Source organism: Mastomys coucha, unplaced genomic scaffold, assembly GCF_008632895.1.
Source record: "Mastomys coucha isolate ucsf_1 unplaced genomic scaffold, UCSF_Mcou_1 pScaffold6, whole genome shotgun sequence".
In the NCBI taxonomy this organism is placed as follows: Eukaryota; Metazoa; Chordata; class Mammalia; order Rodentia; family Muridae; genus Mastomys; species Mastomys coucha.
Window position 1 is genome coordinate 12,892,135 of NW_022196912.1, and position 14,575 is coordinate 12,906,709.

General features: G+C 39.4%; 1 protein-coding gene and 1 long non-coding RNA gene across 12 annotated transcripts in view; one reads left to right on the plus strand and one right to left on the minus strand.

The window, feature by feature from the left end:
* Positions 1-14,575, plus strand: part of Slc8a1 (solute carrier family 8 member A1) — a 354,487-nt gene that overhangs the window by 283,741 nt on the left and 56,171 nt on the right. For 6 of the 11 annotated variants that reach the window (XM_031357163.1, XM_031357161.1, XM_031357165.1 and 3 more), the window contains exons 3-7: positions 1,252-1,358; positions 5,280-5,297; positions 5,402-5,416; positions 9,217-9,285; positions 14,441-14,571. In XM_031357163.1, the coding sequence (XP_031213023.1) occupies positions 1,252-1,358; positions 5,280-5,297; positions 5,402-5,416; positions 9,217-9,285; positions 14,441-14,571 (340 nt within the window). Of the gene's footprint in view, positions 1-1,251; positions 1,359-1,894; positions 1,999-5,279; positions 5,298-5,401; positions 5,417-9,216; positions 9,286-14,440; positions 14,572-14,575 lie in introns of all 11 variants that reach the window. The other 5 variants (XM_031357156.1, XM_031357157.1, XM_031357158.1 and 2 more) reach the window with 5 other exon arrangements.
* Positions 1-14,575, minus strand: part of LOC116080683 — a 40,647-nt gene that overhangs the window by 15,606 nt on the left and 10,466 nt on the right. The window lies entirely within an intron of this gene.

Sequence of the window (14,575 nt, forward strand, 5' to 3'; positions counted from 1 at the left end):
AGTTAGCTTGACAAGGAGTGAAAAGTCATGGCTTCAACACTCATCCCCTCCTCTGCCACCCCACCTTTGAAACAATCATTCTGAGGACACAGTGTCCATCTCTAGGAATGAAAAAAGAAAAGAAAGGAAAAGAAAAGAAAAGAAAAAAGGAAAAGAAAAGAAAAGAAAGGAAAAAAGAAAAAACGTCCTGCTATGGTACAGGTGAAAATCCATGGAACTTAAATAAGTTAGATTTTGAAACACTGAAGTTAGAGAGGGAAGAGACTTTATATTCTCTTCTGTAATGTTTTTACACATATGTTGTTTTAATAAAATGTAACAATAAAAATGTTACTCTTGGGAGCATATCAATACCCAATTAGTCACTCAAAAATAAATGCTCAGTCCTAAAAACTTCTATGTGCAAATAACATCATACAAACTGAGCAGGTTGCCTTTTTGTATTTAGGAATGCATAATATACGTAAATATGTTATATATGTATGTATATATAGTAGCAATTAATGGAAAAGAGAGACTTTGAATTAGAAAATAAAGCAATGAGATATATAAAAAGAGAGGCTATAAATTTGAAAATAAAGCAATGAGAGGTATATGGGAGAGTTTGGAGAAAGAAAAGGAAAGAGGATAATGATGTAATTATTTAATAAACTCAACAAAAAATTTAAATATTCTTAGAAATAAAGTAAAACACAGAGAACGGTAAAATTACCACTCACTTAGGATAACATCTCTCTCAATATTCTATTACGTTTTTATCCCTGTATTTGTGTGTGTGTGTGTGTGTGTGTGTGTGTGTGTGTGTGTGTGTGTGTATTCATGTACGAAGATGTGTCTGCCATGGCATCCGGGTGAAGGTTAGAGGACAGCTAAAGTCAGCTGTCTCCATGGATGCCGCTCAGGTCATCGGGCTGGGTGTCCAGTACCTTTACCCACTGACACATCTCACTGGCCCTATTATATTCTATTCATTTGTTCTAAAGCAATGACTTCCAGGACTCAGCTAGGACAAGAGTTAAATACATTAATAAGCATTTTTTCTTTTCTCATTATAATCTGTTTTTCTGCTTTTCTCTTGCACGATGATGACAAGCTTATTAACGTTGAGAACTGTACTTTGTCCAGGTGAATTCTGTAGCCCTGGGCAAGGAACTATGTTTTCAGTGACCTCTCTGACCTTGCTTCTTCTCGCCTATGTTCCTTTGCTTGCCTCTTCCCCTGTTCGTCAATTTCTATTCTTCTCTGTTTCAGCAAAACAATATCAGTCAAGGTAATCGATGACGAGGAATATGAGAAAAACAAGACCTTCATCATTGAGATTGGAGAGCCCCGTCTGGTGGAGATGAGTGAGAAGAAAGGTGGGGGAGCTGCTCCAGGGCTGAGCCCGACAGCTTCCGCTCCAGGGCAGAGCCCGACAGCTTCTGCTGGCCTGTGCCTCCCTGGACACCCACATCTTCAGAACATGACTTACAATGCACACATGCCTCCACTATGTAACAGGGCATAGCTCTCACCATGGCACCAGAACTGCAGCTACATCAGCCAGTTATGGCCACTGCGTCCCATACAGGTCTGAAGGTTCATTTTGGGCACAATCATTCAAGCTTCCATAGCTGAGGAAATGGGCAGAAGTGCTGTGCAATGTCCAAATTCTAGACCAACTTTTGCACTTGTGGGAGAAGCAGAAGGATTTATGAAAGGGATCCATGGACAAAGAAACCTCGATGGGGACCAGTGTGGAGAGACCCAAGATGCCCTTTTACATATGCCTGGAAGGTCATGTGCTGCCAGTTTTCCCTCTGTAACATCACAATAACATCCAGCTTGGTGGACGTGTAGAGCATGAGCGTGTGACTCCAACCATTTGTTTTGCCTTTGTCTTGTGTCCCCACAGGAAGATCATTACCATTAGAATATTTGACCGTGAGGAATATGAGAAAGAGTGCAGTTTCTCCCTTGTGCTTGAGGAACCAAAATGGATAAGAAGAGGAATGAAAGGTGTGGGAGTATACAAAGACAAATCAGCGAGAAATTGTACTCTTCTCCCTCTCCGTGTCTCCCTAGTCTCACACTTAACTCCTCTTCCCTGGCCTCTGAGTACTAAACTCCATTGCCTTTGAAGCTTAGTGGGGTCATTTCCCTTCCCTCATGAGTGCACCAAGCAATGGCCATTTTCCTTAGGAAGGGCCAACTAACCTTGTTTGCAACCAGATTTACTAAACATTAACAAATACTAGAAGAGTTTCTGTGACTGAGAAAGGGCTAGCTAGAAGAATAAGCTCTGCTTTTCACTACTTCAGACCCACTTACAGATGTGACTATAAAGATTTACTTACTCTTAAAATGCCAGTGGTAAAACCTATTGCATTTTGTCAATGGAAGTAGAAGAACAAGAAAAACAACCTACAAGTTCAAGGTAGACCATGAGTCCATGGATCCACTGGCAATGTATAAAAGTTACAAAGAGCTCAGTGAGCAGGCTGCTGTGAAGTTTACAAAGAGCTAAGTGAGGGCTGCTGTGGGGAATCTGGTTTGGGGAGGGTTTTGTTTTGCTTTGCTTTGCTTTTTGTTTGTGAGAAAGGGTCTCTTGTAGCTGAGCCTGGCTTTCAAATCACTATGTAGCTGAGGATGATCTAGAACTCCCAATTCTCCTGCCTCCACCTCCAAAGTACTAAGAGGTGTAAGCCAATCTGTACAGGCATAGCTTTTAAAAAAGCAATTAATAGAGCAAGGAACCTTAACAGTCACACTATCAATACGCTAATATACTCAGTTTGATAATATTTTCCATATCATCACGTATGTCATTTAGAAGAAGCCATGGAGCTAGACGTGATGCCATTCACCTGTGATTCAAGCACTGAAAGTTCAAGGGCAGCCTAAGCATACAAGACCCTATCTTACTAAAAATAAAAAACAGTAAAAAGCCTCTAACACATAAGATATCATATATATGTATATAAAGCCACAGTCATATGTATGGGCTCAGTTTTACATAGCTCTAGGATGTGGCTCTTGTAAATATCTAACCCTGACTTACATTAATCTTATCCATGGACCAAAATTTTATAATATTTATAGAATTAATACAATTTTAATATAAATAGTAACAAGAAAACTTGAACAGTAATATCCTTATAACTAAATTACTTTAAACATGTATGTTAATCCTTTGAGAATTTCATAATTACATTTGATCTCACAATTTTAGAAAATATTTGCAAAGAGAAGTCAATTACCTCCTTTACTCTTCCCTAGTTTTAAAGTATGTTCTACTTCATAAGGAAGGATGAGAAAGCCGAGCAGTGGTGGCACACACCTTTAATTCCAGCACTTGACTTGGGAGGCAGAGACAGGCAGATTTCTGAGTTCGAAGCCAGCCTGGTCTACAGAGTGAGTTCCAGGACAGCCAGGGCTACACAGACAAACCCTGTCTTGAAAAACAAAACAAAACAAAACAAAACAAAGTAGAATTTTATTTAAGTTTTTACATGTAGGGAAAGAAATACAATATATATATGACCAATTCCTATGTAGACTCAGCATTTGAGGAAACATGATCTCACATTCTGAAAACACATTGACCTCTGGAAAAAAAAAGTCTTTCCTAATGTCTCTTACTTAAGTACAAAATGGCACCAAGAGTGGTGGAGAAAGGGACACTGGGGACTCCTTTTGATACAGCTCATTTAATAAGTCCCATTGTCAGTAAACAGAAAGAAAAGCGATATCAGAAAATATGATGATCTTACAAAGATGATCAAAGATGCCTCACTGGTGTCCAGGAAGAAACACTTGGGCCTGAATGTATTCCTCCAAAGAGCTGTCTTCTTATCTCAAGGAGTGTCTTGGATACAGCTCGTTCAGTTGTCGTTTTAGTGAACTATGCCCTCATGTGCAAGCAAATTAAAGTTCCTTGGTGGCATTATCCTGGTTTTTGTACCAGCCAAGTGAATTCTTCTCATTATAAATAAAATACTGACTTGTTTTCCTAAGTTCCCTCTGACAGTACTACCACACCAGGGAATACTTGGCTGAAAACAAGTGATTAGAGTATTCCTGCAGACAACCCAAGAGGACTTTAATTTGGCCAGCTTACCTGGGTTAACTTTCATTTAAAAATAAGGTACTATGGTTCCAATTGTATTGAGAGAATATAATGTAAAAATGCTACATTATAGATTGGCCCATATTCCTTACTTGTCCCTTTCGTGAAGCAGCATATCCATTAGAAGCATTTCAGTTAGCTTATTAATGCATAGAAGTTACTGATAAAGGCACACAAATAAATGTCAAGTTAGAGATTCTTAGGATTAGAGAATTTAAAAAGCATAAGCAATTTTGGAGGAGTCAAAATATCTCCCAGTGCAGAGAGAGCTCCACCTGGATCAAAAATATCTTTCTAGGAGAGCAGACTAAGGCATTTTCCCAGGGACTTTACCTGTGTTCATGGAAGGTAGTTGAGGTCTTTAGTCATTAAATACCTCCAAACATTTGATTCATTAGCTCTCAGGCAATGTTAACTGAAGACACCCACCTCCAAACAATTCAAAATTAGCATCTCCAACATTCCCAGTATATTTTTTTTGCACCGTATGTCAACAACTGTGGGAGAAATACCTTGTGAAATATATAGAGATAACATACAAGGTGACTTTTTTTCAATCAGACTCAAATATTCCTGATGAGGTCATTTATTTGAAAATGTTCCCAATAGTGCCTTCCTTGAGATTCACCAATTTTTATAAGCAATGGTTTTCCCCTCTCTGGTCAGAACTGCCTGGATTTCTTTCTGCTAGTATTCCTCTTTCATTATTCATCTGGTTTCTTGTTTGTCTCTGTCTGTTTCCTTCACAGCTCTGTTGTTGAATGAGCTTGGTAAGCATCCCATTTCCTGCATTTCCTTTCCATTTTGTTCTAGGCTATTTCCCATTTCTATCTGTATACTGTAACTCTGAATTTTTATCTCTATCTATGGATTGGCAAGATTTTCATTTAAGGCTATTGCCCTCATTTAGTTGAGGCCAGATCATTGATATTCCATTTTTTAGTATATATAAACTTTAAAGGGTCAATGATTCCTTGGGAATCTACAAGAACTGATTATGCCCTAAACTGCATAGTCTTAAAAGAATGTATTCAGTTATGACTAGCCCTTTTCATATTCTTCTTCATTATAAATTTGTCAAGTATTCGGGTGGGTTTCAAGTGTCTTATATCACTAATACTTGTTATCTGTAATATAAATTATGACATTTATCTCTTTTTTCTTATTTTAGGTGGCTTCACATTAACAGGTATGAATTTTTCAATTATATAATTATACTATTACTGTCACCAACAATGTATTACATGTTTTTTTTTTTAAATTCTCTTCTTGATTTATTTGTTTCTAATTAAGGAGAAGAGATGTATGGTAAGATAACTTCTTTAAAATCCTGTTTTGGCTTAAATAATCCAAATCCAAAACCAAATGTAACCTGAATTGATACTTAACTGTGGCCAATTAACCTTTTTTTTTACAAATTAACAACAGCCTGTATGTGTTGTATCTATCTATAACAACACTCACAGGGAGAATCTCTAACTGTTTGTATTTTAATGCTGGCTAATCTTCAGGTGACCAAATAGCATGGAGAATATGCAGTGTACTATGGTGGATGCTGTACAGTGAGTGCTCCAGAGTACGAAAGACAAGGTTGCTGGCCTGAGACAGTGGCGGTAACAACCACACAAACCTCATGGCCTAGGATCAGTGAGACCCTAAAAGTAGATAATGCCGCATTAGAAGAGGACAGTACAGCCATCCCCCTTCATCTCATGACAACAATTCGATCCCCTCTTGGAACACTGTATTTTGGTACTGATAACATGGAATCAAGAACTATTTCTGCCACTTAAAGTACATTACAATGTCCTGCAGAAACATTCAAGATGCCAGTGAGAAAGCTTGAAACCTTTAATTCATTCCTAAATGCACCACCTTCTGACCCTGCATATCTTCTCACCTTTACAGAACCATTTCTGCTGCTTTAAAGAGAAAAGTGAATATCCAGGAATGGCTCTAACTTGTCTGTAAGCTACAGGCTGAAAATGCCTCTAGTGAACCATTTCCTAGATGGCCTTTTTCAATATATTGGGCAAATAAAAAAATTCAAATACATTATGCAAATATCAAAAATTTTAAAGCAGAGAGCTGGAAAAATATTTAGAAGGAAATATTACCAAAATTTCTAGTAATGAAAACTGCAGGAAGCATTGGGGTAGATATCAGCCACTGTACTAACTCATGTGCAGTGAGTGCTAAAGTGATTCTCCCCAGCTTGAAACTTTGTAATGGCAGTTCTATGTGGAAGGCTGCTCCCAACTCATCTCTGGTCACAGCACTGAATGACAGCATGACTTGTAGATTCTCAGAGACACAGAAATTAAAAGGGAGAAAGGAAGGGAGGAAGGAAAGAAGGAAGGAAGGGAGGAAGGAATGGAGGAGGGAGGGAGGGAGAGAAGGAAGGAAGAAAAGAGAAAAAGAAAGAAAGAAAGGAAGGAAGGAAGGAAGGAAGGAAGGAAGGAAGGAAGGAAGAGAGAGAAAGAAAGAGAGAAAGAAAGAGTTAAACACAGTACACTTTTTACAAGGATTCCCTAAATCTAAATCACCCAAGCCTCTCCCATGTCAGAAAAACCTGCCCTCAGAGCTGATACATGCATCTAAGTACAGGAAAATAGACAGACAGACAGACAGGCAGGCAGATAGATAGAATTTTAAAAGTTGCCTTCTCTTTCCCATTGCAACATGTGAAATCCTGATGTTATCTTGGAAATGCTCTAAATTTGTCAGGTTGATCATCAGCTCCTCTTTGAAAGACTTGAAAGGTAGAAACGTGGTATTCCAACCCTCATGGTTGTGTGCATTATCTTTCTAAAGTCAACAGTAGTCTCTAAAATGAGCATACTGTATAGCCATCCCTTACCTCCTATGCAACCTAATGAGACTTTATCTATACACTTCTAGTCTAGAGTACCTTAGAGTGCATATATGTCTTTGGCTAGCTTGTATTATATGAGGATTCCATTTCTAAAACTTTCCTTCTCTGTCATTTGAACCATCTTCCCAACTAATAGGATGCTCATTTTTCTTTTCTTATAACTTCCTTCCATAAAGTTCCTCATATATCTCATATCAGCATTCCCTGCCTTGGTCATATCCTGAATCCAAAAAGCTTCTACCATATAAATAGTCCATTGGTTCCTCTCTGTGGTTGCAACTTTAACCAAAAATAGAAATCTCTCTATTTTTGACATCTTCCAGTATAGAAGTCAATGCAGTTAGAATGAGAGACTATTCCAGAACTTACTAGAAATTTCTATATGGGCCTAATTGTTACTTACCTGGATACTAACTTCATATCTTCCTTCTCCTCGATCAAACCAGAAATCCCAGGGCTCAGTTGCTATGATACCTCTAAGAAACTTCTAACACTTAAGTCTACATAGTGAAAAGGAGCAATAAGCCTAAAGATTTTTTCTTTGAAGTCACACTGAGGCTTTGAAGTCAGGGCTTTGAGGTGCAAGGAAGAAAAGGAGAATCAATGGAGCCCTCTGGACTTGGCCTGCAGCGTTTACATGGACTTGCCCAGATGAGTGTGTGTGCTGAATTTGGAATCAGCATATATTGAAACCAAAAAGCCCATTTGGTCTATTGGCCCACACCACTATTTTAGAGATCTCAGTAGTAGTAGGCATTAAGTCCTGGAAGTGCTTTGGAAGTCTGCAGGTCGCCAGTGCTGCCCTAGCCCTGTCTCACTGAAAGGTCTATGTTTAAATCTATGACCTCATTCCCCTTTGACCTTCTGGGTTCATGATAACATTATAACTCATTAGCATTTATGATGAACATTACTTTATCACCATGCTTATGGATTGTATTGTTCATACCTACAGGGAGGGAAAAATAGCACAAAAAGGTTAATCTACCCAAACTACTCAACTAAGATTTTGGCAGCCCCCTTTCTGACTCTTGAGTAAAAGACTCTTTGCTGGTTACCTTAGCCCTGCCATTTGGCTGGTCCAATAGTACAAGCCATCTCCTTCTCCCTTCATGTCTATGTTATACATCAGGCCTCTTCCAATCTAAAGTACAACTGTATCTTATAAAAGTCAGAGAAAATATAAGGGAAAATTAGATTTCATAGAAAGAGATACTTAAATAAAATTCTGTGTCCTGGTCAAATCTGAAGAGGTTTCTTTTATTCCCCTCAATATTTGATTCCCCTGAAACTTCTAAGTCCTGCAGCTACAGATTTCCATTAAATTATATGGCATTCACATACTTCTTTAATATCATTCTTGCAATCATTTTTGTGGCCTAGTAATAGGCATATGCATGTTTGTTTCATTTTACAACAGAGAAAATTACATGTCCAAGAGGTAAAACTTCTTGCCATCATTAAATGGAAAACAAATGGCAGAGCTGGCCCTGAGTCCCAAGTCTAATGATTTTCAGTTTAATTCTCAGTAGATATCTATAGAAAAAAAAACAAGCAAACAGACAAAAAACATTCTAAGTAGAAGTGGAAACCAATGGAACGAGAAGTTCAATGAAATCTGTAGGCCCAGTTACTGGGAACAGTTGGGTGATGATGACATGCCCCTATGTTCCAGGGAAGTGTATATGACACCCTGTAGTCTGGAAATGAATGCAGTGAGCACCTTCCCAGGGGTAGACATTCCTCCACCTTCAAAGAAACCTGCATTTTATATGGTAGGGAAACAGAAAAGATAGGCTTCTCAGGGCTGTATAGATACCACTGAAGGACTTCAAAAATTAAAACACATATCATTACCCCAAGTGCTTCCTGTTGTTTTATGATGTCTCTGGTATCAGCAATTGAAGGACCTCGCTCATTCATATCAATTTGCTGGACTGATTCTGCCTCTCACCACAAGGAAAGAGGATCATTATCACATCCATCAAATTTAAGCAAACACTATTTGGTTTGGCTTAAGGAACATTTGCCCCCATTTGTGGGCAGTAATGTGTGCCCCCATTGTGGGTAGGCCATCAGACCTCCTCCTTGTGGCCGACAGAGGGTGACCTGCAACCACCTACACTAACTAACACGGCTTGCAGGGTGTGCATCTGGGTGTTGTTTTTACCTTACTAATTTCAAAGAGCACTGATAGCGAATCCTGCTGACTGTCTGCCTGTCCTTTTGCTAGGCCAACCTATCTTCAGGAAGGTTCATGCTAGAGATCACCCGATTCCCTCTACTGTAATCAACATCTCAGGTACTCGTTTCTCTGTGGCCCTTGAAAACCAGCGTTTTCAGGTGTACTTTGGGTCTTCAGATGTTTGTGCCTGGGCCTTCTAAAATACTTCTGATCAATGAGTGGCTTCTCTGACAGATGGGATGCCCTAAAAATTTAGAAATGGAAGGCCTTATGGAGGAGGGACAATATAGACATACAAAGAGGTTGGTCCAATGCCTTCTCGCTCTCAGATTTTAATATGTTACAGATCTCTCATAAACATCTTTACATGTAAATCTTTCATCTAAATATAATGAAAATTCTTTAAAACAAGAACAAAAACAGAACGGGTTGTTAAAAAAAAAAAAAAAAGGCCTCTCCTGGTATGCAAAAAAACAAAGGAATATTGCCAGGGAAACCCAAGGGTCATACAACACTTCCGGTTCTACAGCTTTAGGGATTTACAGCTTCCAAGTCAGCTCCTAGCATGGAGTCTGTAGCTGAACACAGGTACTGCCTCCTTCAGTCACTGCTGTCCTAACTGACCTTGGTGGTAGTGCTGGTGGTACCTAGCTGACCTACGGGTCCTGCACCCACCTCACAAACCATATCTCCACCCCATAATCACAATTCTTGCTCCAACTCCAGGTTTTTCTCAGAATATTCAAGAGACTAAAATCATCAGTCTTCCTGGATTCTAATAAGAGAGGCTAGCCAGAACTAAAATACTATCACATGACCTATGTTTTCAGGCTTGTCTGTGCAGTTCTGAACAAAGGCTCAAAATAAGCCTAAAGTTTTCCCACCACTGCCTTTTCTCCATTTTCTAAGCCGTATGTTGTTTATTGGGATCAAAAAAATAATCATGCATGGCATTGGCTCCATAAGTACAGATCCCAGTATTGAGTTAGCCACGTGGGTGACACTGCCCTCTGAGAGGAATTTTCTACTCCCACCCTTTATCACCCCTGATGGTGCCTCAAGATCCAGCTTGAACTAGGAAGTATAAGAAGCAACTTTACATTATTCACCCTTCCAGGACTCAGATACCTAAAGCTAATCATTTTACTGTCTTTTATAAAAATCAATCACTGTAAAGCAGTAGTTCTCAACATGTGATGCATGACCCCTTTGGGGGTGGGGGTCACATATCAGATTTCCATCATTTTATATTAGTTCATGATGATAGCAAAATTATAGCTATGAAGTATCAATCAAATAATTGTATTGTTGGGGGTCACCACAACATGATCAACTGTATTAAAGAATCACAGCATTAGAAAGGTTGAAAACCAGTACAAAGGCTCTACTCTGGGGCTGGTGAGATGGCTCAGCGGTTAAGAGCACGGACTGCTCTTCTGAAGGTCCTGAGTTCAAATCCCAGCAACCATATGATGGTTCACAACCATCTGTAATGAGATCTGATGCCCTCTTCTGGAGTTTCTAAAGACAACTACAGTGTACTTACATGTAATAAATAAGTATATCTTTAAAAAAAAAAAGACTCTACTCTGATGATTTCTCTTATTTCAGGACTTCTCTGTTCTCTCAACACTGGCTTGTAATTACAGTTGCTGATAATTAATTGCACAGAATCTCTAAGTTGTTTTGGTTGATCAGGAATGGGACATTATATGTTCTATATACAAGATCACAATTAGTAAGCTTTACAAGTGTACATATGTACATAAAAAGAGAGTCAGAGAGACCCAGAGTTGCCCACAGAGAGAATTAATTTGCCCTAAGAAATAGAACCAAAAATTCATTGTCTTGTTACTCTGCACACTTAAGGAAATAAAATGAAATTGCCTACAATAAGGAATCCACTTTTGATCCATTGTTCAATGGGAAAAGGAAACAAATATAGTAATTTATTACTATTAACTACTGCTAAACCATTCCTTATTTGATAAAATCCATGCCTGAGAACACTGAGGAAAAGATGAAAAGACTCAACTCTCTTCTTCACCATCAAAACTCTACATCATGAGGGCTAGTACTGTAGATCAGCCATAAGATCTATTTGTCACCTCTAGTACACATAACTGTAACTGGCTCTTAGATATACATAATACTCAACAAATGACCTTTCTGTGATGTCATGCCCATGTGTGAACTATGACCAGTCACCTCTACACCTCATCGCCATCTTTATCATCATACTGAACTAGCCAGCTCTCTACATGCTTTAAAGATAGTTTCAAATCCATCCTCTGTCCTGCAGCTTTCCCTTTCTCTCATAGGCAGAGGACAGTCCTCCCACCCTGCTCCTCAGTCACTCCACACTAATGCTAGTTGTCGTTTTCATTCATGTGCCTCCATTCCCACGGTACCAGAAGTTCCTGGGAGATAGCTGGGGAAGAAGAGGACTATGCCTGTCCTGGCATATGTTAAGAGGACAATGACATATTTAAATAATTGATGGCTCTTTTATTTTAAAAAATGAACAAATGAAAAATATTGCTAACAGCAGCTTGTAGAATCTCATAACAGCTACTTAGAGGGTAAATTTTTGACAGTCTTTTCATTGTAAGGACAGTCCAAAGCGTGCCGAGCCATATCCCAGTTCTGTAAGTCTACAGACTAAGTATTTATTTGTAAAGATAATTGAAAATAATAGCTAAACCATATGAAACTTCATATTCAACATACAATAAATATTAAGGAATTGAATGATATTTACTAAATCCCAGTTGGCTATTGGTATACTACTCCATGGAAGGGCCTTAAATACAAGTAAGTGAAGGAGCATTTCTTAGTGACTGCATGAGGCATAAACCTGTGCTTTGGACTATGAGTGCAGCAAGAGGTAGAAAAAAAGGTCCCTAGAATTTCTTTATGTTGCTACCAAACCTGTTAAGATGAGATATCCACATCTTAGCTTTCTTGTAAGATTTTTATTAAGGTTGAGTACTAACAAGTTTATAATTTTTATACTGTAATCTTTTAAGTTGCCTTGTCTTTTACTTAACTAAAACAAAGAAAACTAGTAGGATTTTGCCTTAAGTACAAAATAAGTTAGTGACTTTTTTTTTTTTTTTGCAATGAGAAGAATATCACTAAATGTAGGCTAGTCAAACATTCTGTGCCTGTATACTACTTTCTCTTTCTTAAATGAAGGAAAGGCAAACCTCAGGCAACAGTTAGAGACCCAGCCTTTGCATTTGTTGCCGACCAGAAAGCCTGAAGGATTGGGGCAGGGGAGGCAGTGCCCCTTTTCACTCGTAGGATAATTCATTTCCATTTCCTGCCATGTTCCTTTATTTTGCACCATGCCCTGGATCAGCTTTACTCTGTGAGATGCTTCCCTGAACAATCACAGCACACCACATTTCCTCCCTAACTGCTATATGTTTTCTACCTATGTGACCCCGAGTGAGTATCATTCAAAACAGCTTAACACTTGTAAGTCACAAAAAGGATGGCCACAATAAGTACTCTCTCACACATAGCGTTGCATTTCAAATAAATATCTAAATAGCAATAATTGCTTTCAGGGAAAGACATTATCATTCAGAGTAAGTCAGAGATTTGGACAAAGATACAAAATCAACTTGAACTACCAGGGACATGATCAATGGTCCAAATATTACAGAAAGCAGCAAGAACCAAGCTGTAATTGATTTGAACACAAGGTAAATGGACTTCATGAGCCCTGCCTAGGCTAGTTATATGTTTCCTTGAGATAACTAGTTTTATGACCCTAACCAGAACCCTTGAGTTATAACTTGTCAATTCCTTTATAAAATCCCTTAGCACTTTTGCAATTAAAGTCAACCTCCTTTGCTCTCTGCTTTGCTTTTGCTCGTGGTCAACAGCTTCTCGATAGGTTGAGCAACCCATTTTCATTTCCCTTTGGGTTTTGGGGATGACAGACATTATTTTAGAACACATTATTGAATGTGTGCTGAAGAATGTACCAGTAGCTCCTTTCTGCCTTTGCCTTCATCACTTCTAGCATGTGAAATCCAGAATGACTGTGTTTCCAGTGCATCTATCCCCACCCCAGTCCTTGCAGTAGACTGCTAGCCAAAATCCATCCCTTGAAACAATTGCTAGACCAATATATGTAACCGCTTATTACAGGGTCTCAGAGCAGAAGGGAAGATATGGGTCTTTGCAGAAAACAGAAAGTAGGAAACTCTGCTAAAGCTGATGTCTAAATGCAAAAGGGCAGGTCAGGGATCCTGAACAAATAGCCCTTCCCCTCTGGTGACTCCCCAGACAACAGACTCAACGTTCAGGCAATTGCCTAGATATCCTGGACGTGAGGGACTCAGAATAGAAGTTTGTCCATAACAACAATACTGCTTTCCAGAATATATGTGTAGTTCACTTGACTCTGAGAGGAAGTAACCAGTCATTTTCCAGCATCCTGGACCTGAAGAATAAGCGGGCTTCCAGGACGTGTATTTGCCCTCCACATAGGTTTGGCCTTTTCAGTCTGGGATTTATACCAATGACTTCCATTCAGAGACTTATTGGCGGGTCTGGAAATAATCCTGCTCACATAGTGAGTGTTAACTCCCTGAAGGCCTCACCCTTGCTCTCTCTGTTTGCTTTGAAATTAATATGGTCAAGGCTTTCCTAGTGTATTTCACCAGAACGGAAGCTCCGGGGCCAGCTATCTCAAGGAAATGTGAAATGGGTGTTTCAGAGCTGAGCCTATGACAGGAACTCTTGGCAAGTGTGAAGCTAAGATCAGAATTTCCCTTTGGCCCCAAGGCATTTTCTGATGCTTCTAGAAAGTGAAAAGGAAAGGGCTAAACCCTCATTTTCCTCAGGGTTACTTTAGGATTTTTAATTGTGTTTCTCTTTAGTCACATGTTGGAAGAAATAATGTGTGCAGACAGCCAAACTGTCCAGCTTCACAGAAAAAGGCTAGGTGATTCCCTCAGCACAAATAATGTGCAGCAGGGTCTTTCTCGGTAATGGACCCTGAACATGGCTTTCCCCATCCCATGCTTTCTTTCACAGATTAGACCGTTTCAAATTTCAGTCATCTGCCGCTTCAGTGTGGCATTGCCCGGCCCAAGAAGCGCTGTCCCTTCTTCCTTTTAGCCTCACTATCTCCCCAAGAGACTGTTAGCTGACCTTTAGGGCGTCCTTCCTCCCTGCTTCTCTTATATCAGGATCCTGGGGCTTGCACATATAAAGGAGCACACTGTTCACATTCTTGCCTTCCCTTTACCAGAAGAATATAATGACAAGCAGCCACTGACCAGCAAAGAAGAGGAGGAGAGGCGCATTGCAGAACTGGGGCGCCCCATCCTAGGCGAGCACACCAAGCTGGAGGTGATCATCGAGGAGTCTTACGAATTCAAGGTGC